Source organism: Pezoporus occidentalis, unplaced genomic scaffold (genome assembly GCF_034315485.1).
Source record: "Pezoporus occidentalis ecotype Australia unplaced genomic scaffold, CSIRO_AGI_Poc_V1 ctg26, whole genome shotgun sequence".
NCBI classification, from domain to species: Eukaryota; Metazoa; Chordata; class Aves; order Psittaciformes; family Psittacidae; genus Pezoporus; species Pezoporus occidentalis.
Genome location: NW_026914502.1, coordinates 1,035,729 through 1,059,210, shown reverse-complemented (window position 1 = coordinate 1,059,210; position 23,482 = coordinate 1,035,729). Strand labels below are relative to the sequence as shown.

Below are 23,482 nucleotides of genomic sequence, written 5' to 3'. Positions count from 1 at the left end.
TCCCTCTTTTCCTCAGAATCTCCCACAGATTTCCCATACAAAAGGATTATTTGCATTTAAAGATGCTATGTTCTTCGCGCTATACTAAATGGGAGTTCTGTGCCCAAACGAAATAGTGTTTAACTGATACAAATCTGGAAGGCTTATGGAAGTGATCTGGTAGTAAAGAAGCTTGATCTTTGGTTCTAACATGCCACTGAGAACTGAAAGCAACTTTTAACTAAAGAGAAGGCATTTAGAAAGAAATCGGGAAGTAGCTGCAGTAAGGGCAAGCTGAAAAGAATAAAAAGAAGCAAACTGCCATAGGAAGAAACCAGTAATCTTAGCTGTGTATATACACAGTTGTGCTGTGGGTTTATTTCTAGAAACCTGGAATGAAATAGGTTTGATGTCACATATGAGATGGCATTTTGAGAGTTTTGGTATGGTGGTGTTTGTCTAGGGGTTTTTGTTACTTACGTGTGTTAGCTGTCTGATTAATATAAATGCCTACTTCTGCAATGATTAAATGAAGTAGAAATGCACAAGCTTAAGGATCAGGAACATATTGGAATATGCAGTTGGGAAGTCTGTTCTGTTGCTGAACAAATGACTTTATATGCATGGAGACTTATGATAAATATGTCCTCAGAAGTGTGTGGAGACATAAATCAGTGGTTTGTATTTCTTTGTGTTTTCAGTTGAAAGCTCAGTGTTTTTCTAGTGTCAGTGGTGATTACACAAATAAGCAGAATATACAAGGTACTGAAAGATTGATTTAATTTATTCAGTTTTAAGGACTTGATGTAACTTATTTGTTTCTTCCTGTTACGTCTGCAGGAGAAATCTCACGAAGCTGTCCCTCATCTTCAGCCACATGCTAGCAGAAATCAAGGCTATCTTTCCAAATGGCCAGTTCCAGGGTGATAACTTTCGTATCACCAAAGCTGATGCTGCGGATTTCTGGAGAAAATTCTTTGGAGATAAGTAAGTATTAGTATTTTGAAAGAATGCTAATTTCTTTCTAGTCATAAACATGAAAAAGAATCATGTTTTCAAATAATGGTTCTAAGTGTATGAGTGAAAGTTTTAAAGGCAATTTCTTGTCCAAGTCTTTAAATAGGCTGAAATTGCTGAAGTCTTCATTAACAATTTTCTCAATTCTTTTTAATATTTTGATTTACTTAAAGGACGAATGTAAATGTATGGACAGTTCTGTCAAGAGCCCTGACACTCAATCAGAAACCAGACTAATACTGTATGAAGTTTATTGCTTTCATTGTACGGTGAAGAGAGTACTTTGTTTTCGCAATGTCCATGGCAAAAATCATGACCTTTCACATTTCTTGCATGTATGTTTTTACAAATGATAACTCTAAAGTCTGAATTAGGAACTTGATAGTGGTCTCATGAGTTGTGTGTTTCCTTATGCCATCATTAACCTTCTAACCACTGCCATGTTTAGCAGGTTTTAAGTAATTGAAATAATGATTTTTATCCCTTATAATCAACACTTTTTGTTTTCTACAACCATAGTATCTATAACATGGTCACAGGGACTAACGTTTTCTTTTGTTCAGGTTCTGTTACAGAAGGAGGTGGAATAACTGGAGATATGTCAGAAGATTTAATCAAAAGCAGGTTTTAGAGAAGCTTATTTTTCAAGAACGGGTCATGAAATGCCTGCTAACTGTAGAAATGTGATTAAATCCTCATAGCAAGTGCAATAGTGAAAAGGTAGAGGTAGGCAGGGGTGGGTGTGGGGGGTTTTGTTCCTGAGAAACAGTTCTCTTTATGATACAGATGCAGGCTAACAGACCACGCATAGCTTCATCACTTTCTCATATGGAATGTAACAGTGATGTAAGAGGGAAGGAGGCAAGACGCTTGTATATTTTACAGTGTAATGGAGCACTCATTGTGGTCATCAAGTCTCATGTCTTGCACAAAGTAGTCCTTAGCAAGTCACAGAAAAATTCCTTTAACAATGTTAACGTTTTCTGAGCAAGAGCAGCTCTTTAAAACGCATCCTTCGTTCTTTGTTTAGAACACCAGCATAGTAGGTTGGCGCTTGTGCAAATTAACATGGTGCAGTGTGAATTTGCAATAGTTTTGCTTCCTTTTTTTGCTAGTCTAAACACATCTACTGCTAGCTTCCAGCTTTCTGATCTCATTATAGTGTTATCTGGTAGCTTCAGTCTTCTAACAAATTTCTTTCCCATGTAGATAATGGTAAGAGTGTGATTAAGTTGCGTTATCAATCTTTTTTTGTTGTTGGAGGAAAGGAATCTGACCACGTTTTGTGTTACCCATTTAATGTGAAGATGTTCTCCAAAATACCTGAAGAAGTTCAGATAAAGTTATCTGACGGATTAATCTATGTGACTTATAGGGGTCTCTATCAGATGAGGCTTTTAAAAAGCATGTCAGTCAAAAGAAGAGAAAGGGGATCTTAGAAGGAGTGGCTAATGATCATCCTTGTTCAGCATTTCTGTTTTCTCTTCTGCTCTTTCTCCCCTTTGCTTAGCAAATCAGAATTTAAATGTCCTCATGGTCCTTCCCTTCTCCTGTTGGGCTCTGTCCCTGAAGGACCCTTACCAGCTGTCTTGATTGCAGATTGCATCTCTGTCATTGGGATTTACAGATCTCTTCTGCAAGCTGCTGTCTCTGTTGTTTCATCTCAACCAGTTTCATCAGCTTCCCTATTGACCATCCTGTTCCTTTTGTCTTTCTCCATTTGTGTACTTTCTGTCAGAGATACCAGTGCTTCCCTTCTAATTTCCTTCCAACTGACTCCTGTCAGTTTCTTTTTGGAGATGGCAGAATAGGATAGGTGCTTGGGGTGTCAGATAGTAGGATGCTGTGGCGTAGTAATAAGTGTTTATCAAAACAAGGTTGGTAACAAGAATTTTTCAACTGCATCAGTCCATCTGAACAGCAGGGCTCTACCCTTGTGATTCTCTTGTTCATACTTGACTCCTGTTTCCTGACTCATCCTCTGGAGTGCTATTTTCTAATCCTTTTCAGGTACCTGGAGTTCTTGCCATGCCATATACTTTGATAGGAATTTTTTTTTGGGGGGGGGGGGGGGGGATTGTGAGGTGGTAGTATTTTTTTGGGGTTGGCTTTTTGTTAAAGCATCCATGCATCAAAAATATCTAGGAACTGAGGGAATTTTGGGACATCCAGATCATTAAATGCATAACCTCGGTCATCTTGTATAGCCTGGAAGGCTTTTGAGTTGTCTTGTCAAGTGCTGTACTTTCAGCCTAGGTAAACAACCAGTGATGAGTTGTTTCCAGTGATTTTCTAATGAACTGAAGCTGGTTTAGTTGCCTGTCTTCTAAGCAGTGAGCAGTTGATCTGTGCTTGGCAGCCTTGCCGCTATCTCAGGTTTAGTTAATTGTGCTGAAGTAAGTGTAAAGCGTGTAACAACATGTGTATCAAACAGATGAGAAAAAGGTTTATTTGGCATTATTTTTAATCTCTTTGTTAAACAAAGTGCCTGGAGCTTTTTAAACATCAATTATTTTCTAATCCATTTAGAAATACATGGCGGGTATGCCTGTGAGCCATGTCTTTTACAGTGGGCCTGCTATGACAAATTAGTTTGCAAATATGCTAGCATCACTTCCCTGGAAGCAGAGCCTATGTGAGGATTTTGGGCACTGCAAGCAACAGATAAAATCTGTTTCTAACCTGATCACCTGAAGACAGGCCCCTGGGACTATCTGAAACCTCTAACTATGATTAGGTGTGCAGTGCAATGAAGGAGTGCAGGGAGGAACTATACTGTTTGTTCCCTGTCTGCATCTCTGTTTTACAGGGCAAGCCTGGACTCCTCACTTGCTTGCAAAAAGCAGCCCTTCCTCTGAGGTCACTAAGTAAGGCTGCCTAAGGTTAGAGCATAAATAAAAAGTAAGTTGTGGTGGATCTTGGCTTCTGATGCGTGAACTGTGCAGTTCTGGTGTCCTCAATATAAAAAGGACATGGAACTGTTGGAACAAGTCCAGAGGAGGCCACAAGGATGATCAGGGGACTGGAGCACCTCCTGTATGAAGACAGGCTGAGGAAGTTGGGGCTGTTCAGCCTGGAGAAGAGAAGGCTGCGTGGAGACCTCATAGCAGCCTTCCAGTATCTGAAGGGGGGCTGTAGGGATGCTGGAGAGGGACTCTTCATTAGGGACTGTAGTGACAGGACAAGGGGTAACGGGTTAAAACTTAAACAGGGAAAGTTTAGATTGGGTATAAGGAGGAAGTTCTTTACTGTGAGGGTGGTGAGGCACTGGAATGGGAATTTGATGATCTTAAGGTCCTTTCCAACCCTAACTATTCTATGATTCTGTGATTTCTTTCTGAAATTTTGTCTTTTCCAACTTGAAAAAAAAAAAAACAACCCTAAAAAAAAAACCAAAATCATTTTAAAAAGCAAGAAAGAGGTCAATAGCTGGTTATGCTTCTATGTTAACTCTTTGGCTTTCAGTTTTGCTAAATGTCACCTACGCTTCCATTTACCGAAAGCTGCAAGTTGTAATCCACCAAGGAATAAAATCCAAAAGGTCCCGTTCCCAATAGTTCACTTTGCTGTTAAAAAAAATAGGTCTGTATCTGATTCATTTACTGCTCTTCCCTAATGAATGGGGAACTTCTGATTGTGCTACGTTTGTCTGTGTGAGCACTTGCTGCAAAACTTGCTGCAGCTGTAACTAAGTTATTCATCCTGTTGTTAGTATCATAGGATGCAGCCATTCTTTTTGTGTTTAAAGCTAGTCAGGTGTGTGTTTGCATGACTCAGACTCCTTAGCAAAATAAATAGCTGGGCTAACTATTTCTGATGAGCACCTATCCAGTTGCTCTTTAAATTTCTGTAGAAAACACAGAAGTAGAACTCAGCAGGCAATCTGAATGCTACATCAGAGCAAGGTGCTGAGATAACTTCACACGTTCGTGGCCTTCAAATACCTCCTCAGCTTCTGCATTTCTGGTACACCTCTGCAAAACTTCTAGATAATAATGTCAGTAGCTAGAGAAGCTTGAATGGGAGAGAATGCTTGTGAGAGCAGCAGGTATGATGATACTGGGAATCATCAGCCCTCGCATAGGCAGAAGGTCGAAAAGAGGAAAGTGGCCAGAGCCTTTACGATTTACCAGTATCATACGTTTCAGAGGAGAAGGGGAAACCTTGGAAGTGATACCATGCTTGCAAAGAATCTAGAGACGCTAATGTGGTGTTTAGGAATGTATAGGTAGGATTGATAAATCAAGGTAATGAGATTTTGATTATGTGGGGGGAAGGAGAACATGGACAATAGCAGTTTGAAGGTTGAAATAGAGGAGTTGATTTCTCTGGAAAGGCAGAATATGTGTCCAAATTATGGGGTAAGATGTTCAGTAGAGTCAAAAAGAAAGCACAGGATGGTTTTGGTGTATTGACTTTGTCAAGGAAGCCGACAGAGGAAAGCTATCAGGGAGATGAGAGAATAGAGAGAATTTTGGATTTGCTTTGTGAAAACACAGGAATGAGGGAGAACTTTCCAAAGGCCAAGTGAGTGGAGTGCACTGATGTGGAGCTTTTTGGCATATTCACAGGCTATGAGGAGAAAAAGAGCAGATTATATAAAGGAGCTTGCTGAAGAAGATCTAAGAAATAAATTGACTTGAACTTTACACCATGATCATGGTCAAGATTTTAGGTTAAGGTCTATACCAAGAAAGAGCTTGATAGATTCAAAAGCAGGAAAGTGGAAAATACAGGTGTGATTTTAGACTCTGTACTGATTATTGGAATACGACAGCAAGTGGTTTTAGTGGGGTGAATCTTTACCCATGGTTTACCATGATAGCTGTGCTGAAATGATAGTTAAACGCACAGCTAAAGAGTAATGTTAAATGGAACCGTGAAATTATAAAGCATGTAATCAGCAGTTAACATTTGTTTACTTCAACAACCCCCAGTGGGTTATCAATACGCGTGTAAAACGTAATCTGAAAGCATCTTTAGTATCCTCATTTTATCACTGTATAGATCTTGATGTTAATTAGCCCTGACTCCTTGCTCATTTTTAATGGCACCTTACATCTTTTGCTAGTTTTGTTCTGAGCAAGACCATGCTAAATACCCCTGGGGGTGATCCTGAACCGAGGCAGTGGGTGAGATGACCCAACAGATTTTTCCCAGCCTCTGAATCTGAATGCTACAGTGAAGTTATGCAGAGCTTTGTATCTACTGAGATTTGGGATTTGTGGCAGTCTTTGCATTGCAGAATCAGCAGCAAAACGGAAATGTCCTTACATTTGTCAGTTCTCCATCATTCTGCCGTTTATTTTAATTTAAGGTTCTGTTCTTCATGTTGACACCTTAAAAAACTGAAAGCATTTCTGTTATTGTTCTCAGATAAATTGATTTCCCTCTGCCTTTTAGTTTCTGAGGAAGTAGAAATCCTTCCACTACTAGGGTCAAACACATTACTATTTTAATGCTGTGATGCTTCCCCCCCACACACACCTCCAGCTAAGGCTTGAAATGTATTTACTTTTTTATTGGAATTTAGGAAAAAGTATGGCTATTGATTTGTCAGTAGCAGTTGGGCAGATTAATGTTCTAAATTTGGAGTAGTTGTGGTTCTGCTGTGGTCAGTGCTTTTGGGCTCAGGGTAGAACTGATATAGCCTCTGTGGCTTGGGTTCAGAGGAAAAGCAGTAAAACAGGCAGGCCACAATGCACAGCTTTAGTTGAAAACATTTAGCTGTCAAAGTGAATCATCAGATAAGCTAGGTTTAAACACCTTGTTGATCCCCTTTATTTATTACTTGATTTCCTGTTCTTTCTACTGATAGTGCCCAACAGCCCTACCATTGCCTGAATCACTGTAAAAGTATCAACTGAAGAGGTGGTCCTGGGCCAGAGAGCTTCAAGCATGAGTTAAGGGAAGCCAAAGATAGAGATGAAAGAAGCAAGACAGTGATGTGAGTGCTGTTGCCTTCATCACCATCAAGGCAGGTCTTCTGCCAAACAAACTTAACAGGGAATGGGGCTTTTAGAGAATGATTCCTTCCTTGGGTGACGTGGCAATACGAGAAACAGGCTTATTGGTACCCTTGCTTAAAACTCTGAGCTAGAGGCAGAAGGTACCATTTCCTGGGTGCTAGTGAGATATAAATCTTACAAGATCTTTTCTGTACAAATGTGAGATAAGTTTGAACAAGAACATAGGTGATGCTATAGAGAAGAGCTAGTGAAGGGAAGGTTGCAAGATAGGATTAATAAACAAAAGGACAATGGTCTTCATGGCTATTCTGGGTGGCCAAGAAGGTAAAATGGCACGAAGGATAGAGAAAAGAAAGATGTAATAGTTAGCACACAAGATTGTGAGACAGGAGAACAGATTCTCAGTGGCGAGGCAGCCTTTTAAGTATAAAAGGACGTGCAAAAGCGTAAGTGTGCTTTGCATTTGGGGTTAGAGATCAGAGCTGGAAATACACATGTAAGCGTATCCCTTTGGGGACACTTCAGGAAACGCGGTCTTCCTGTGTCCCTTAAGGAAGTACTGACTTGCTGTCTCTCCAGCAATGTCCAGTTATGTGGCTTTGGAAGTGGATATTTTTTGTGATATGTTTTCCATTTCATAAGGCTCATTTCTCTCTTTTACCTTTTCTGTTCTCATGTTAGATTCATCTATACTTGCTCTGCTTGATGTCACTAATGATTGTACTGGCACGATATGGCAGCATTCCTTTTTTCCCTTAGGACTGAACTTCTCAAGCCTTTTGTGTGTCAATTGTTTATTCTGCAGCTCAGAAGCAGTGAAAAGATGTTGCCTTTCACTTGAAACTGAAGCAGCAGTCTTAAGAGAAGGCTCTGGTCAGTGGTGATAAACCAAAACCCACATTGCTCACTGCAGACTTGCAAAGGATGTTGTTTCTCTCTGGGTCAGTATTTGCTCTGGACACAGCAGTGCCCTTTTCACGTTACATTTTCTGGCAGCGTTTGAGAGAGGTTTCACAGACAGAAATGTTCACTGTAAGTTCCACAGGTTCATGTTTACCTTCTTAGACATACTTGTGGTCTGCACTGCTTCAAACGGAGCAGGGTCACTTGACATTCCAGAATAGCTTCATCTCTCCGGTTCTGCTGAAGTGCTGCACTCTGCACTCAGAAAAGATTTGCTTCCTTTCCAGGTTTTTTATAATAATATAATTTTCAATATATTTATAATAATATAATTTTTAATAATGCAGCAACATCAGGAAGTTTCATAAGATCCCATGTACACGTGATCAGGACAGGAGGGAAGTCAAGACCTAAATTCCTCTGATAAATTGCTTCAAAATTACATGTTGGTCACTAATCCTTCTCCCTTAGGCACACAGAAGTTGTGTGGGTGATGTTTAAAACACTTTTCAAGATCATAGGGTAACACTTCACTTTGTGCGGCAGTGATAGTAAGTAGATACCACCCTATATAGAAGTATTATTTTAAAAGCTCATCCTTCAGTCAGAAGTTTTTTGACTTCACCATTCTTCAGTTTTATTGTTGCAGAAGAAGTGATGAGCAGTGGTATCATTTTGAGGGGTTTGGGGGAGAATGGCTTGTTTTAGGATTGTTGACAGGACTCTTAAATAAGCAGGCAACATTTGAGGGAAGTCCAGTCACTGTGCAGTACCACCCTCTCACCTGAGATGCTCCCCAGAACATTGTCTCTGTGGGAGTCATGTGCACCCTACTGCAAGGAATAGCTTATGTAAGTACAATTACATACGTGGAATACTGAGACACTGCGCTTCCTTAACCTAATTCTGTGGAGAACTAATGTTACCAGGATGTCAAATCTCATCTTTCTGATGAGCTGTAGCAGAGCTGACTAACTCATCTCCTAAACAAGTGTCCGCAAGTCAGCCTAATCGCATGAGGCATGTGCAGACTACCTGCCAGCATCTAGTGCAGGGTATCATTAGGGCAGGATGCAACAAATATCACAAGGACTAAGATCACTGAAGGTATTCACAGGAGATACCTTCTATCGTTCGGGAACTGAATGCTGCAGGCAGTATTTCACTGCAAAACAGCATCTGATCTTTCCTTTCTAGTAAGGTTGTTGGCTTTTGGGGGGCTGTATTGTTTGGGTTTGTTGTGGGTTTTTTGGGTTTTATTTTGGGTTTTTTTTTGTTTGTTTTTTTCATGTTTAAAAGAAAGAAGTCTGTATTTAAACCCAGTCTAAGCATATGCTGTTAACTAGGATGGTCCAGGTCTCAACCTTGCTTCGGTTAATCCCATAACTAACTCTTTGGATGTGAATAATGAAAAGGTGCCTTCAAAAGCTGTATATGTCCTAAAACACAAGAAAGCAACACCAGTGAAACATTAACTCAAACAGAAACTTGGCTCACCAGCCACCTACGAAAGCCTCTTTCGCACCCTCGTCACTGTGGGAGGCGTTCTGCGTGCTCTCCTCCTAGACCTCTGCCTGAGGAGGGTGTTTCTCAGTGTGCCTGAAAGGTCACTGCATCTCAGTGCTGTGGGAGCAGGAGGAGAGGATGTTTCGGATTCCTTCACTTTGTGAAATCTCAGTAACACCCTCATATTGAGTGAGTGTGTTCTGCCCGCAATGAGAGACGCTGGGGGAGAAATGACCCCTGGCTGATGCTGTTTCAAAGTATTTAGGAATGATAGCTGCATAAAAGTAATATAGGATAGTACTAGCATAGTACTTTTATAGTAGTATAAAAGTAGCTACTGAGAAATAGGAGTTGATGTGTTCCAACAACCAATTCTCACCTTTATTTAAGAAAATGAAAAAGGAAAGACCTATTGCATGAAGCTGCAGCAAATACCTGCTGAAGTTAGTGAACTTTAAATGGGAGCTGCCATCTTTTCAGTCGCTTGTTCTTGGAGAAGTCCCACAGAATAAATGTCTGTGTTATTTCATTAGCTCATTGCTCATTTCCCAACATCTGGCTTTTGTTTTAGCCAAAGTATTAGCCAACAGGGCTCTAAAAACATATTCTTCTGAAGGTACTTGTTTTGGGTTTTGTTGGTGGCATTTTGGGCGTGCAGGCTATTACTGAATATCAAAAAATCCTACGTCTTAATTGCATGTAATGATCATGTTTTCATTAAGCTGTCTCAGGCGGGGCATGGAAAACAAGTTCTTAAGGTATAGTGCGGCTATAACCATTCCTGATAGAGGTTCTGCTGGCTTTTATTTAAGGGGTATTGTTTTAACTGTTTAAAAAAAGCCCCCAAAAACAAACCTACCCCCCAGCCCTGCCTTCCCCCCTCAAAAAGCAAGTCAAACAACAAAAAAAAACCCAACCCACAAAGAAAACCCAGTTGCATTTTCTAGCTCAATTTCAGCATCCCCCCAGCGCTGTTACCATTTAGGGTGGTTTGCAATGGGAATCAGAAAACACTTCAGAGCCACAGTTACAGGAACTACATAAGCAGTGAGCACTTGCACTAAAACAACTCTAACACCGCAGCAGCACTGATGTTTCCCAACTTTGTTCTCTGAACTCAGTGCTGTGTTCCATTCTCTCTTTACCATAATCAAAATTTGATGTGCATTCTTTCTCAAAGGGCATCTGATGTGGGATCTCTCTTCAGCGCTTTGTGGTTTCCTGTTTTTCGTACACAGATGAAAGTATCTGCTGGGATCTATTAAACTTCATATTTTATCATTTGACTTTCTCATTATAAGCCTTCCAGTAGCAAGTAGATCTCTTTGCACTTACAAATGTGGTAGAAATACAGGAGCCTGTCTTTAGTGCTGAACTTCACATGACTACTTGTTTAAATTCATGTTAACGGCGTAATATTTATTCTGCAGGAGCAGCTTAATCTAGTCAGATACTTAATGCAGTCAGTGGGTCTTGTCCCCCCACTCCTCATACTGTACTACCAAGTAATATGCATTTCCACGTACGAAAATTGTAAGGAAAACTGGAACAAAATATTTTAGCTCTTTGAAGAATAGGGCAATGTGAACTAACAAAAATTGCAGAAAACATTGAGTTTGTGAGGCCTGTTCCTTTTGGTATTTTAGCAGTTACTAACAAAATATTGCTATGACTGTGTGAGATGTTAAGTCCTGAAAATAGTTGTAGAGTGGTTAAGAGTTGCTTATTGGTTGTATTTTGGTTAATTAAAATGCCTTAAAAATAGCATAGAATCTGCTCTCAATGGGAAGCAGAACTTGTTAAAAAGAAGGTGTTACAGCTTTGCAGAAATTGGATCTGACCCTAATGACAGGAGAAGAAGAATTGCTATTGAACAATTTCTCATAGTTTTGAGTAACAAAATGGAGCGTTTTCAAGTGATCATTCTCATGACAGATTCCACATACAAGCACTTGGTTGGCAAAATAACTAACCTGCGTTATCTCTATGTAAATAGAAACTGAATTTGGCAGAACGTGGCTTTGTGTTAGAGAGGAAGTGATCCTGCCCCTCTGCTCTGCTCTTGTGAGACCTCACCTGGAGCATTGTGTGCAGTTCTGGTGTCCTCAACATAAAAAGGACATGGAGCTGTTTGAACAAGTGCAGAGGAGGCCACAAGGACGATCAGCGGCTGGAGCACCTCCTGTATGAACACAGGCTGAGGAAGTTGGGGCTGTTCAGCCTGTAGAAGAGAAGGCTGCGTGGAGACTTCATAGCAGCCTTCCAGTATCTGAAGGGGGCCTATAGGGATGCTGGGGAGGGACTCTTCATTAGGGACTGTAGTGACAGGACAAGGGGTAACGGGTTAAAACTGAAACAGGGAAAGTTTAGATTGGATATAAGGAGGAAATTCTTTCCAGTGAGGGTGGTGAGGCACTGGAATGGGTTGCCCAGGGAGGTTGTGAATGCTCCATCCCTGGCAGTGTTCAAGGCCAGGTTGGACAGAGCCTTGGGTGCCATGGTTTAGTGTGAGGTGTCCCTGCCCATGGCAGGGGGGTTGGAACTGGATGATCTTAAGGTCCTTTCCAACCCAAACTATTCTGTGATTCTAGGATAATTTTCATTTCTTTCTCTTCTGATTTCCGATCTTTTCCCTCATTCAGTACTGTCTGAAAATACTCCCCATGTATATGTGAAGGTGAATATCTGAGAAGATGTGTCTTCTAATAGTCATGTAACTGTCATGGGCTGTGACAGGCCTTGGATCGGTATCAGTGGTCTCTGGTTGGTTGATGTTGTGTTACTTGACCAGTGTTTGAGCTTTAGCTATTAAAAAACGTTATTGCAGTAGGTACTAAATTGATGCTCATCATTCTGAGAGAAGAGATTGTGAAGAAGGGAGCTTCTTCCGAAGCATGGAGCTGATCCTTACATGATCTTTAAGAAGGTGTGAGATTGGCTCCTACCTGCTTGGTGTGGGGCATTTCAGTTTCTGCAGTGTTCTTTTTATTGTCCTCCTAAGGAAGCTTCGATATTTATCATTGTAAAATAACTGACACTCTGTTTGACCAAACTGTTCTTTCATTTACTTGGGCTGCTTTCAGAGAACTTGTGGATTTTGTTGTGTGTTGCTGGGGGTTTAAAGGTTTTTTTTTGTGTGTGTCTGTAGGGAAACCAAATCAGTGTCTGTTTCTGAAAAGTTCACTTCTGATGTCTAAATAAGCTATCCTCTTACATATGTGGTTTTATTAATTTTATTATTTCCACCCCTGTCACAGGACTATAGTGCCATGGAAAGTGTTCAGGCAGTGCCTTCATGAAGTTCATCAGATAAGCTCTGGTTTGGAAGCAATGGCCCTTAAATCAACTATTGATTTGACCTGCAATGACTACATTTCGATTTTTGAATTTGATATCTTCACTAGGTTATTTCAGGTAAGATCTGCTTGGGGCATCAACACCTACACCTGAAAAAGTAAAAACGTTTAGCAACATCCCCCTCATTTCTGCACGTATTTAGCATGATTACAGTATCTTTGTTCTCTGCTTACTTATTTTTCATTGTTCATAAAAGCATTCCTAGAAACTCTGTCCTGAAGGTACTTATCTAAGTTTTACTTGTGTTTTCATTGTGCTTTCTTACCTATATATAGTTACAAGAAGTTTATCTACAACCACGTAAGAAAAGCTGAATGTGACTTTCAGGCTAAATGTAGGTCTGACCTTTTTTTGTGAACATTTTGTTGCCCTTAAGGGACTATCTTTGAGAATAGCATTAATTGTATAATCGTTACTAGGTAATGCTTACCTGAAATAAACTTGTATGTATGTTACATGCCTCTGTTAACTTCGTGTCCCCTCTACAGAACATACATGGATATAGAAGGCTATGGTGATGTGCATTTGTATTAGATGTATTGAGTCTGAATTTGACTCTTTTGGGTATAGAAATCTGTGAGGTATACAGCCATTTATCTGAGCATTTGCTGTCTTTACGGTGTACAGTGATAAACTGATGCGCAGCCTCAAGTTGCACCAGCGTAGTTTTAGATTGGATATTAGGAAAAATATCTTCACTGAAAGGGTTGTCAGTGTGGTTTAGTGTGAACTTTGCAGGGCTAGGTTAACAGTTGGACTTGATCTTAAAGGTCTTCTCCAACCTAAATGATTCTATGATTCAGTGATTGTTCTTTAGCCTGCTGGAGATAGATACTAATTTAATGCCAAAGCCTGGGCCATGTGTTTGTTTTGCTTTCCATGTTATTCTCTGATCACCTCTGTTTAGGTTTCTTGGTGTTGCTATTACGGAAAAGGGTGCCATTTATGAAGCTGACATTAAGATTTTGCAGGCGGTGATTAATGGGTTTAGTTTAGAATTTTGATATCATCTCCATTCTGAGTCAAAACCATATCGCATTTGAAAATGTTATGGTGCAAGTAATCTCTCTGTGTAATTTAACCACAAACATTAGTCACTTACTAGAACACACAGGTTATGCTGGTTTGAACAAAACTCTAGGGGTTCTTTTAGATTCAATTATAAACTAGAGAATACAGATCATTGTACTTTATGCTGGTTTAGCAAAACCCCTTTATGTGGAGCTTGATATGATGAAGCATTCCTGTCTGAACATTGCTGCCTTGGGATCAATCCCTACTCTGTCAAACTTTCTCCTTCTTTATTTAGTATCTGGCAAACTAATACGGTAGTCAGGTTAGTAATGAAGCCCAAATCTTTATCTCAGACTTGCCTGCGAAATGTCTGAGGCCCGTTGGCTGCAACATACCTCACTCTGGAATGAACTGAAGATTGTTTCTGGAGGATTTATTCCCCAACTCCAAGCATCCTGCTTACAAATAACAACAGGGGTGGCTTGGTTGGTTGGTTTTCTTTAACTCTGTACGTCAAATATAAAATTGAGAAGTCAGTGATCTGAGAAATAACAGTTTGTTCTGACCCTATGTGGGGTCCTATAGGTTGAGCTAAATGTCAAGACAGACGACACAAATGAGATCTGTTTTCCTTGCTATGTAAGGCAGTGAATGTCTGCATGAGTTTATTTGTGAGGCTGTTGTGAGTTTGTTCATTACCATGACTTGTGCTAGCAATAGTATATCAGCAGTACTGATGCATGTAAGGAGGGAAGACTGGTTAGGCTTAACTTCTGATTGAACAAAGAAGCAGAGAGAGACTTCTTGCTAAGCAGACTGCCCACTGGTGTGAAGCTGCCTAACTGTTGAAGTGAACTTGCACTGAACTTGGTCTGAGAGCCTCTCCCAGAGGGAACATTTTACTTCTCTAGCTTTACAGCTTCTGTGACTACGTGCGCGTACGCCCACGGAGAGACGATCCCAGTTGTTTTAAGTAATCAGAATACTGTTTTGCCAACTGTGGGTTGTGTTACAGAAAAGCTACGTTTATAATGATGCTTACTCACAGAAGGCGGCAAAGCTACTCTTTACAGAGATCCTGTAAAAGTGAAGTTGCTCCCCCTGCCTCCCCGCTGTATGCATGCGCAGCTCTTAAGTGCTGGGTTCTAAGATGAGAGATAAAGTTAGCATGGCATAATATGTAGATGCTTTGAAGGAGAGGAACTTCATTCTGTCACTGTTAACATGTTCAGTTAGGTTGGTCTTTTGTGCAAAGCTATTTCCATAGAAGAGAAAGAGTACAAATCTTTTCCCATTTAACTAATGTGCTTTTGTAATACTCTTATTGTTTGTGTGCACAATGCAAGCTATGAGCTCTTGCCCTGTGATTTTTACTTGTACTGTCATATCATTTTCTAGGCATGGCAGTAGTGTAATACTCTAGAGAGAGTCCAAGCATTTGAGGAAGATACTGGCTGCTGACAACTTAGAAGCTTGATGATTGTGATTAACCAAAAAATTTGCACACTACTTGAATTTATTTTATAACATGTTGTAGCAAGCCTTTATATTACCATGTTGCAGCTAAACATCAAAATACCAACTGTTTGATCACCCTTTTTGATTTAGAACTGTATACTTAAGGAGAAAGAACATTGAGGTTTTGTGAAGGAAGTGTCAGTGGTGGTATAGTGAAAGGGGCAGAGCTCAGCCCCATTTTGATCTAGTTAGGGCAACCGTTCAGAGGCAGTTTCTTGCCTCTTCAAATGCTGGCAGTGAACACCTAATATGCTAGAAATTGCTAGCTATTCCAATGCTAGGAAGTGGTATTAATCTACCACTAAAAAAACACCATTTACAGTAAGGGACTGTTCTTTCTGTATTCTTCAAAGTGATAGCATATCAGGCACATCTCACTGGGTTTTCTGAAGCATTTGCTATTCAAGTCAGCAAAGACTATTGTGAAGCGCTGTCAATATTTGTTCTGTTTCTGGCTCTAATACCATTATGGTAACTGAAGAAATTAAGAAGTAGAGAATAAGAGAAGGAACGACATCTCAAATTAGTTGCTTTATTAGGTTTCATTTGATAGTGTTACTTATAATTAACTTCAAAAGTGCCTCAGGACCTCTCAAGGATAGGCTTATTTGTGGTTTTATGAAATCATCAGTGGAGCCGTACTCTAGGTTTGAACTACACATGATGTCTAATGTTCTGTATAGCCTCAAAGTGGAGATCCCTTAAATTTAAGGTGTTCAAACTCTTTATCCAGAAATTTACGTTTGATGTTCTTGGAGTAATCCTTCTGAAGGAGCCCTTGTAGCAAAGCTTGGATGCAGTGCAATCTTCAGACCTTAACCAAAAGTGTGTATTTTTCAGCTGAAGCTGAGGCACTGTAAGCCTCTGACAAACTGACTTGAGTTTTATTAGAAATACATAATTACCTGGCTGCATCTTCTTAACTGCTTGTCTTCTCTTTCTAGCCATGGGGTTCAATCTTAAGGAATTGGAACTTCTTGGCTGTGACGCATCCTGGGTACATGGCATTCCTCACATACGATGAAGTGAAAGCCAGGTTGCAGAAATACAGCACTAAGCCTGGGAGGTGAGAGGGTTTGCTGGTTATTGCTTTACAAATTAACTTGCTGTCTCAGAAACTACATAATTATTCTAGGTTCATGCTTCTATATTGCATGATGCTTACACTCCCTGGTTACAAGAGAGAAATTTGTAACCATGTAATCATAATTCTTCTACAATGCTAGGAAGCAAAAAAAAAAAAGATATTAGGACATGGAAGTCTAAGTGCAATTAAACAGAAAAAAATGAAATTCCATTGCTTTTCCTTCCTTCTGAATTAGTTACAAGCAGCAATGCATTCTTGAAAAGCATGTTAGAAAATTTTCTTTTCAACAATTATCTTGAATTGTTGCTTAGTAGTGAAGTAGAGAACATATTACATCTTTCATGGTAGCACACTTACATTATTAATTTAATTGGTGCTTATGTGCTCCTTTTATGTTCCCTTGTTTATCTTTACCAGTAATGTTTCTATATCACAAACTGCCTCTAGAAGAAAAAAAAGTCAGATTAAATATCATGACATGTATTGGGTTTGAGTAATTTCTGTGTGGTGCTATGCATACTGAATTATTTAAACTGAACTTTTACCCCTTATGCCACTTCTTTTGTCCTGTTTTTTTCTTCACTTAGATCAGAGAAATAAAAATGTATTAGTGTATTTAATCCTATAACTTTTATTTTGATAGTTTTCCCCTTTAGTTACAATGCTTTTTTCTCTGATGCCTGGTAGTCTAACTTTGCTGCAGGATCACATGTTAACATAGTTAAAAGTGGATCGTTGGAGAAGTCTAGCAACAGTTATACTTGTATTCTGTACTTGGTTTCTTTTGCTTTTTAGCAAACAATATATTGTCTCTTGTTAAGTTACCCGATGGATCAAGTGTATGTTTACAAGTATCCTGTGGTTCCAGTAGAGTAACACTGATTTTTAGTTTGGTATTCATGAACACTACAATGGAAATCGGATAACTAGGTGGATTTTGAGAGTGGTTGCTATACTTAGCATTTTCTCTACTATTGATTCTGATTCTGTCATTATAAGAGAAATGATAGAGAAATTATACAAAGTTGCCTTTATGTTCCTTGTAAATGGAGAGTTACTTTTAAGATAGCTTTCTATTGAATATCAGAAGATTGCTTTCTGAATGGCTCAGGTGAAATGCTGGAGTGTGAAAGAGGAGATAGGAAGCGAAATTGCTTTTTTTTTAATCTGTCTAAAACATCCTGGAAATTACAAGATTCTGTTCAAATGAACAGTTACTACTTCAGTGTAATGTTTGCCTTATTAAAGGTTGTAAGAGCTGTACCAGACTTCAGGGAGGCTAAGATTTCTCATTTTAAACAGTTTGGAAGGAAATAAATAATGGATACATAATTAAGAAAAGCTGCTCTTTCTAATAAACAAATGGATTTTGTGGTATTTCACTGTGGGATTATTTTCTGAGTGAGGTTTTTGCATATAAGGTGGTGTCTGACATGAAAGGGATTACAGTTTTCAGCAAGAAGAACTAAATCTGCGCTCCATACTATTGCCTATAATCTTCCTTTTCCTCCTTCTGTGCTCTCTGCCTGCGTTATGTATACTGCCAGCTACCACCTGTAATACACAGAACTATGTAAGTTCCAAGACCAGTTAGGCTGGTATTATCTGGTATTTTTTGACGTGGGAGTGATATTTCTTCCGTCTTGTTAACCTCCTTTGGTACACACAAAATTAACCTCGCTACTAGAGCAGTTTTTATTATTCACCATTCACATTTGTGTTGCACCTAAAAACGTTTTAGGTTTCCCCTTTGCTCGTTGAGGCTATTGGCCTGCGTATGCACAATAGGCATATGTTGTAGCTGTAGAGACTTGATAATATGATACACTGTTCTTGGAAAGGTTTATGGCATGCCGAAAGGTATATAATGGGACTGTTCACAGTGAACATGCAGCTGTCACTTTGAGAACCAAAAAGCAAGCAAATTAAAAGCTGGGGGTAGGGTGCTAGTGTTGCCTTATTTCTGCCCATGAGAAACTTGCAGAGTAAAAGATGTAGGTTTATATAAGGTTACACAAAGACCAAGCAGCAGAGACCTAATTCAGTGTCTTCGCCACAGGCCAGCCTTGCTTTCTTCACTGTTTTGTGGAACTCTGATCAACACTGACTTCTTATTCATCCTGTTTTTATCAAGCTACATTTTCAGACTGAGCTGCACTCGCCTGGGACAGTGGGCCATTGGATATGTGACTGGTGATGGGAACATATTGCAGACCATACCTCACAATAAGCCTCTGTTTCAAGCTTTGATTGATGGCAGCCGGGAAGGATTGTAAGTACAAATTCCTATAGTCACCTTAGATAAGAAATCCTGATATCCTTGTTCTTCTAATGCTCATATGGTTATATATTAAAGATCTTTAAAATAGAGGACCTGGATATGGTGTCTAGCATTCCTTTGAAGTTTAAGGACTATCCCTTTCATTTGAAAAAACACTTGTTTCCAGTTAACCAAAGTTAATGAAAGTTAACCAAAGCCATATCTCATAGCAGGTAAATTCCAGGAGAAAATTAATGCCAGTCAGCTGTCACACTGATTCCTCCCTTCTGCCCCTTCCACCTCTCCCACCCTCCTCCCATAAGAGTCCCAAGTGCACTTAAACTTAGTGAACTATTACTTCTACCAGTTACTCATATGTCTAACTCTGGACAATAATCTGAAAGCTATGTAATAGCTTTTTTATATATTGTACACCCAGAACGTTTTCCAGGTACCAGTAGCTTACTAAAGAGATTTATAATTTTAAGAGTCTAAGCTTATATGGAGAAGTAGTACATTCTTCCTAGGTTGGCTGAAGTAACAGACAAATTCTGGTTGTCAGAATCTTTTCGCTAGGATACATGTTTTGATATATCCACATCATCATAATGGGGGAAGAAAAAGTGGGGAGGGGAAATTGATCAGTTCTCAAGAAAAGATTGAGAAACCCTTTACAATCTTGCAATTTTCCCCAGTCCTGCATGGTCCAGTAGTGTTTTTCCAGGCATGATGATTTCATACCGGTAACAACAAACACACTTATGGCAGTGCTTCTACTTGACAGAAACCAAGCAAACGAAAACTAGAGCTGAGAATATTTATTCAGAGTATAGTTTTCATATCCGATGTAAATATAACTTTCTCACTGTGTTACTTAACAAAATGACTTTCAAGTCAGAGGTAACAAAGATCTGGATAGAGAACAACTTAGTGTCTCTGGTTTCTCACAGGGTTGAAATGCTCACATTGGTTCTTGGTCTGCATCTTGGATCTTCAGTGTAGATTCTTGTCATAATATGCAGATATAGACATATGTAATATTTTTTACAGATACATGTTTTTATATGTATCATACTACATACAGCTGTACAAAAATGTGTGTTACCTTCTGTTCTGCTCCATTACTTGAAATAGTCTGTAGAGACGCCGAGCATCATGCTTTCAGTGGAGAGGCCACTATGAACATGTGCAAGTATAAGCTTGCTGTGAAGACCTAAAATAGTGCTACCTCCAGAAAGCTATCTGCTAATCAAAGCTCAGATGCATGCTGGTGCTGTCTGTGAATTTGATTCCAAAATCTTGCCTGTGCTTTTGCGAATGGACTTGAGCCTGTAGCAGAATGTAGCAATTCAGTTGCACCCAAAAGGTGATAAAGATGGCTGAGGAAAGCTAATGTGTTTTAGTTAATGCCTACTGTAACTTATTCTGCCCCTTCAAATTTTCATAGGTAGTATTTGGCTAATAAAGGTAAAGCAACGTGCATATTTATAACAATCTTCTTGTGATGCAGCTATCTGTTCCCTGATGGACGAAGTTATAATCCTGATTTGACGGGATTATGTGAACCCACGCCCCATGACCACATAAAAGTCACGCAGGTATGTCGCAGAGTTTTTCAGTCATTTTTTAATCATCACTTCCCTTAGTATCCCATCTAGCAGTGATAATAAGATTTTATTAAAATGTGAGAAACAAATTCATAAGAGTGAAAATATGTTGCTGATGCAGGGTCTTAGATGAAGAAAAGGGCAATAGCTCTTTAAACTCTAGAGCTGATGGTGATGCAGATGGCATGTCTTGGAAAGTTTGGTTATTATAAGCTTCTTCCAAGTGAGAAATGTGTTGTCAGAAAAATCTTTAATAACTGTTATTGATGCTGCAGGTTTGTGTAGCTTGGTGTTACCTTGCTAATAGCAGATGGGAATACAGAAATAAAATCAAGATCAAAAGGTAGTTTTGAAACCTGAATAGCAGTGGTAGTTGGACATCTCCAGGAGGAAAAGTATAGTTCATTTATTCACAAAGATACTGGTTCCAGCATCTCTCGCCTGTCTTCTCTGTCTATTGTGCAAATTAAAAGAGAGATCGGGGAGAAGCAACAGAAAAAAAACTATCTGTCTAAAGGGAGCCACTTTGCAGAGAATATTAGGATACCTAGATGTCTTTGTTGTCTTGTTAAATGATGATCTGATCAACTAATGTGCACGTGTTTGATGCTCAAGTAATAGGAGGTAGCCACCCCAAGACAAATGCTTGATGAAAAATGGTGCTGAAATTAACCCTAGTAGGCTGCGGTATGCTGTGTAGGACATTTTTCGTGACAAAAGCACCTCGAAGACTTGAGGTTATGGTCAGGGAAAGACATCAGACTAGACCGAAGCCATACTGTTTCACATGGCCTTCTGTTTCTTCAGAGCAGACTGGATGACCTGCTGAATCTTGTGTAATTCTGAGTGCTCTACATACATTTCATCTCCAGAAATATTTTAGGAAAGAAGTATTTGTTATCATCTCTGGCATTAGCACAAATACCATCATGAAAATATCTGTTTCCTAAGTAAGAGAGGTCTTAAAAAGAATTACCTGAAGGAAATCTGGGTACTTCTATTTCTCCGACTACTTTTTCCTCCAGTCTTAAAATAGTAATGAAAGAGTAATGCAGAGATATCAGATGTTTGTGTTGCATAATTTTCTAGCCCCATATCCTTACTTTCCCTCAAGGAGAGGAAAAGCAGCTTAGACAGTCTCAGTGATTACCTTGTTCTTCCCAAGCCAATCATCTTGTGCTTTGAATTCACGGAATGACTCCAGCTGCCTCTGAACTTGTAGTTGTGAGCACACCATTAGTTAATTCTCATGGTAATTCAACTGTCTGAACTACATGAATGCTGTCTTAGATAACATAGAGCTGCAGTAGTTTAAAGCTGTTGCTAGAGCTGCTTAAGTTACGAAAAGATGATATAAAAGTGGCTGCAGGGCTAGTTTGCTGCGGATGGATTCTTTGTGAGAGCTCTACCATAAGCAGTACAGACTGACTACAGCTGCAGATATGAGCTGTCTCTTTTCTTTTCTCTTTTTCTTAGCCTCATATCCTCTCCCTTTACTCAGCAGTAGCTGTTTATTTTCCTGTAACCTGGATTCTACTTATTTTAAGCTTTCCAATGTTATTTTTGTTTTCCAAGACTAAAAAAACTGGGTTTCTACACAAATGCATTTAATTGGCAGTTCCTCAACAATACCTAGTTCTAGAAAACTATTCTGGACTCGAGTTTTATCTATTATTTATTTCTCCTGAAGGTATTCTTGTATCTTCCTGTTGATCTTGTAAGGATACAAAGTGCTGAATGCTGTTGCCAAGTTATCCTGAGGGGTATTGCCATACTTGCTTCACAGATGTTGTTTACTTCAGTTAACTATACTACCGTACTGCATATTTGATGTAGGTAGAAAGCCCTCTTGCTTGTCTGCTTTCAATTCAATAACTTTTACTAGTCTGAAACTTGTACCTAGAAAAGGAAATCCCAGTTTTGTTCCCATTTATCCCTTAATTTCTCACAGCCATTTGTTAGTTATCTTATTCTTAACTGCAACCAAGGAAAAGCAGGATAACTGCTACACAAGGCATACACGTGAGAAGTTTGTAGAAAACCTAATAAGCACAGATATTATAAACTTCCTTTTGTAGAATGTATTGTGGTATATCACAGGTTTAAAGAAGCAAAATAGTAAGCTGTTTCAGTAACCTTAGTGTGGCTTTTAAATAGATCAGTAGCAACAGTTTCCTTGACTAATGAGTAAAGTGGAATGGAAAACAGGGGTCTCAGAAATGTTTGTCACTACTGGTGCTTAAGTATATTCTTTGTGAACAAATCAGGGGAAAAGAATAACCATGACTTTTTTTGTTACAGGAGCAGTATGAATTGTACTGTGAAATGGGTTCCACTTTCCAGCTGTGTAAAATCTGTGCAGAGAATGACAAGGATGTGAAGATAGAGCCTTGTGGACACCTTATGTGCACTTCTTGTCTTACAGCGTGGCAGGTACTGTCGTAGTTCAGTTAGTGGAGAAGAGGGTGTATTTCTGCTACATCCTCTTTACAGTGTGGGTATGTGTTTACTTTTCCAGGTACTCAGTGAGAGGGTTCAAGGACATATATATTTAAAATTACAAGCTTTTTATTTTGTGGACCAAAATCTGTAAAAAGTAAAGTTCCAGGAGTGGTTAAAATCTGGACTTTTATGCTTGCCAAGGCCATTTGCTGATAGCTGTTAAGTGGATTTCCTGAGTGCAGTATCCCCTCAGACAGTGAAAGCTGGGCATTTGGTGCCAATTCAGTGACCAGGTCACTTCATGATAGATTCAAAAGGCACAGGTAGCAGCTGGGAGTGGTTAACTTTAACTGAGACAGTGTTTTATAAGGAGGTAAGATGTCTTTGGTGAGAGGATTCGGTCAGTAGCGCAGGTAAAGAAATGACCTGTGGCAAAACAAGCTTAGGATTCTTGCATTTCATGTTAGCAATACATAAAGCACTAAACCACCTAGTTTTAGCCAGTTGTTGGGGTAAGAGATTGAATAGAGGGGAAACTCTGATCTCTGGATGTGATTTACAGAATATCCTAAGAAACCACAGACTTCCTGGTGACACAGGTTGGTGTGTTTTGTTCATCCTGCTCATGGACATACTGGTCTGGGAAAAGGGAGGACTGGTGCCTTTAGGTCAGTGCAGTTAACAAGTGCTTGGCTTAAAAATGAAAGTAAAGAGGAATGCCTCCTGCTTTTTACAATTTCTGACTTCCCCTTAATAGGTGCTTCTAAATTGAATCAATTCTGCCACCTCCTCCCTTGCCCCTTTCTTCTTCCTATCTGTATTT

At 39.4% G+C, this 23,482-nt stretch overlaps 1 protein-coding gene across 3 annotated transcripts in view; it reads left to right on the top strand.

The window, feature by feature from the left end:
• CBLB (Cbl proto-oncogene B) overlaps positions 1 to 23,482 on the top strand; it is a 118,107-nt gene that overhangs the window by 54,716 nt on the left and 39,909 nt on the right. For all 3 annotated transcript variants that reach the window (XM_062623896.1, XM_062623895.1, XM_062623894.1), the window contains exons 4-9: positions 820 to 966; positions 12,632 to 12,788; positions 16,208 to 16,329; positions 18,485 to 18,622; positions 20,121 to 20,208; positions 22,519 to 22,650. In XM_062623896.1, coding sequence (XP_062479880.1) covers positions 820 to 966; positions 12,632 to 12,788; positions 16,208 to 16,329; positions 18,485 to 18,622; positions 20,121 to 20,208; positions 22,519 to 22,650 — 784 coding nt within the window. The remainder of the gene's footprint in view (positions 1 to 819; positions 967 to 12,631; positions 12,789 to 16,207; positions 16,330 to 18,484; positions 18,623 to 20,120; positions 20,209 to 22,518; positions 22,651 to 23,482) is intronic.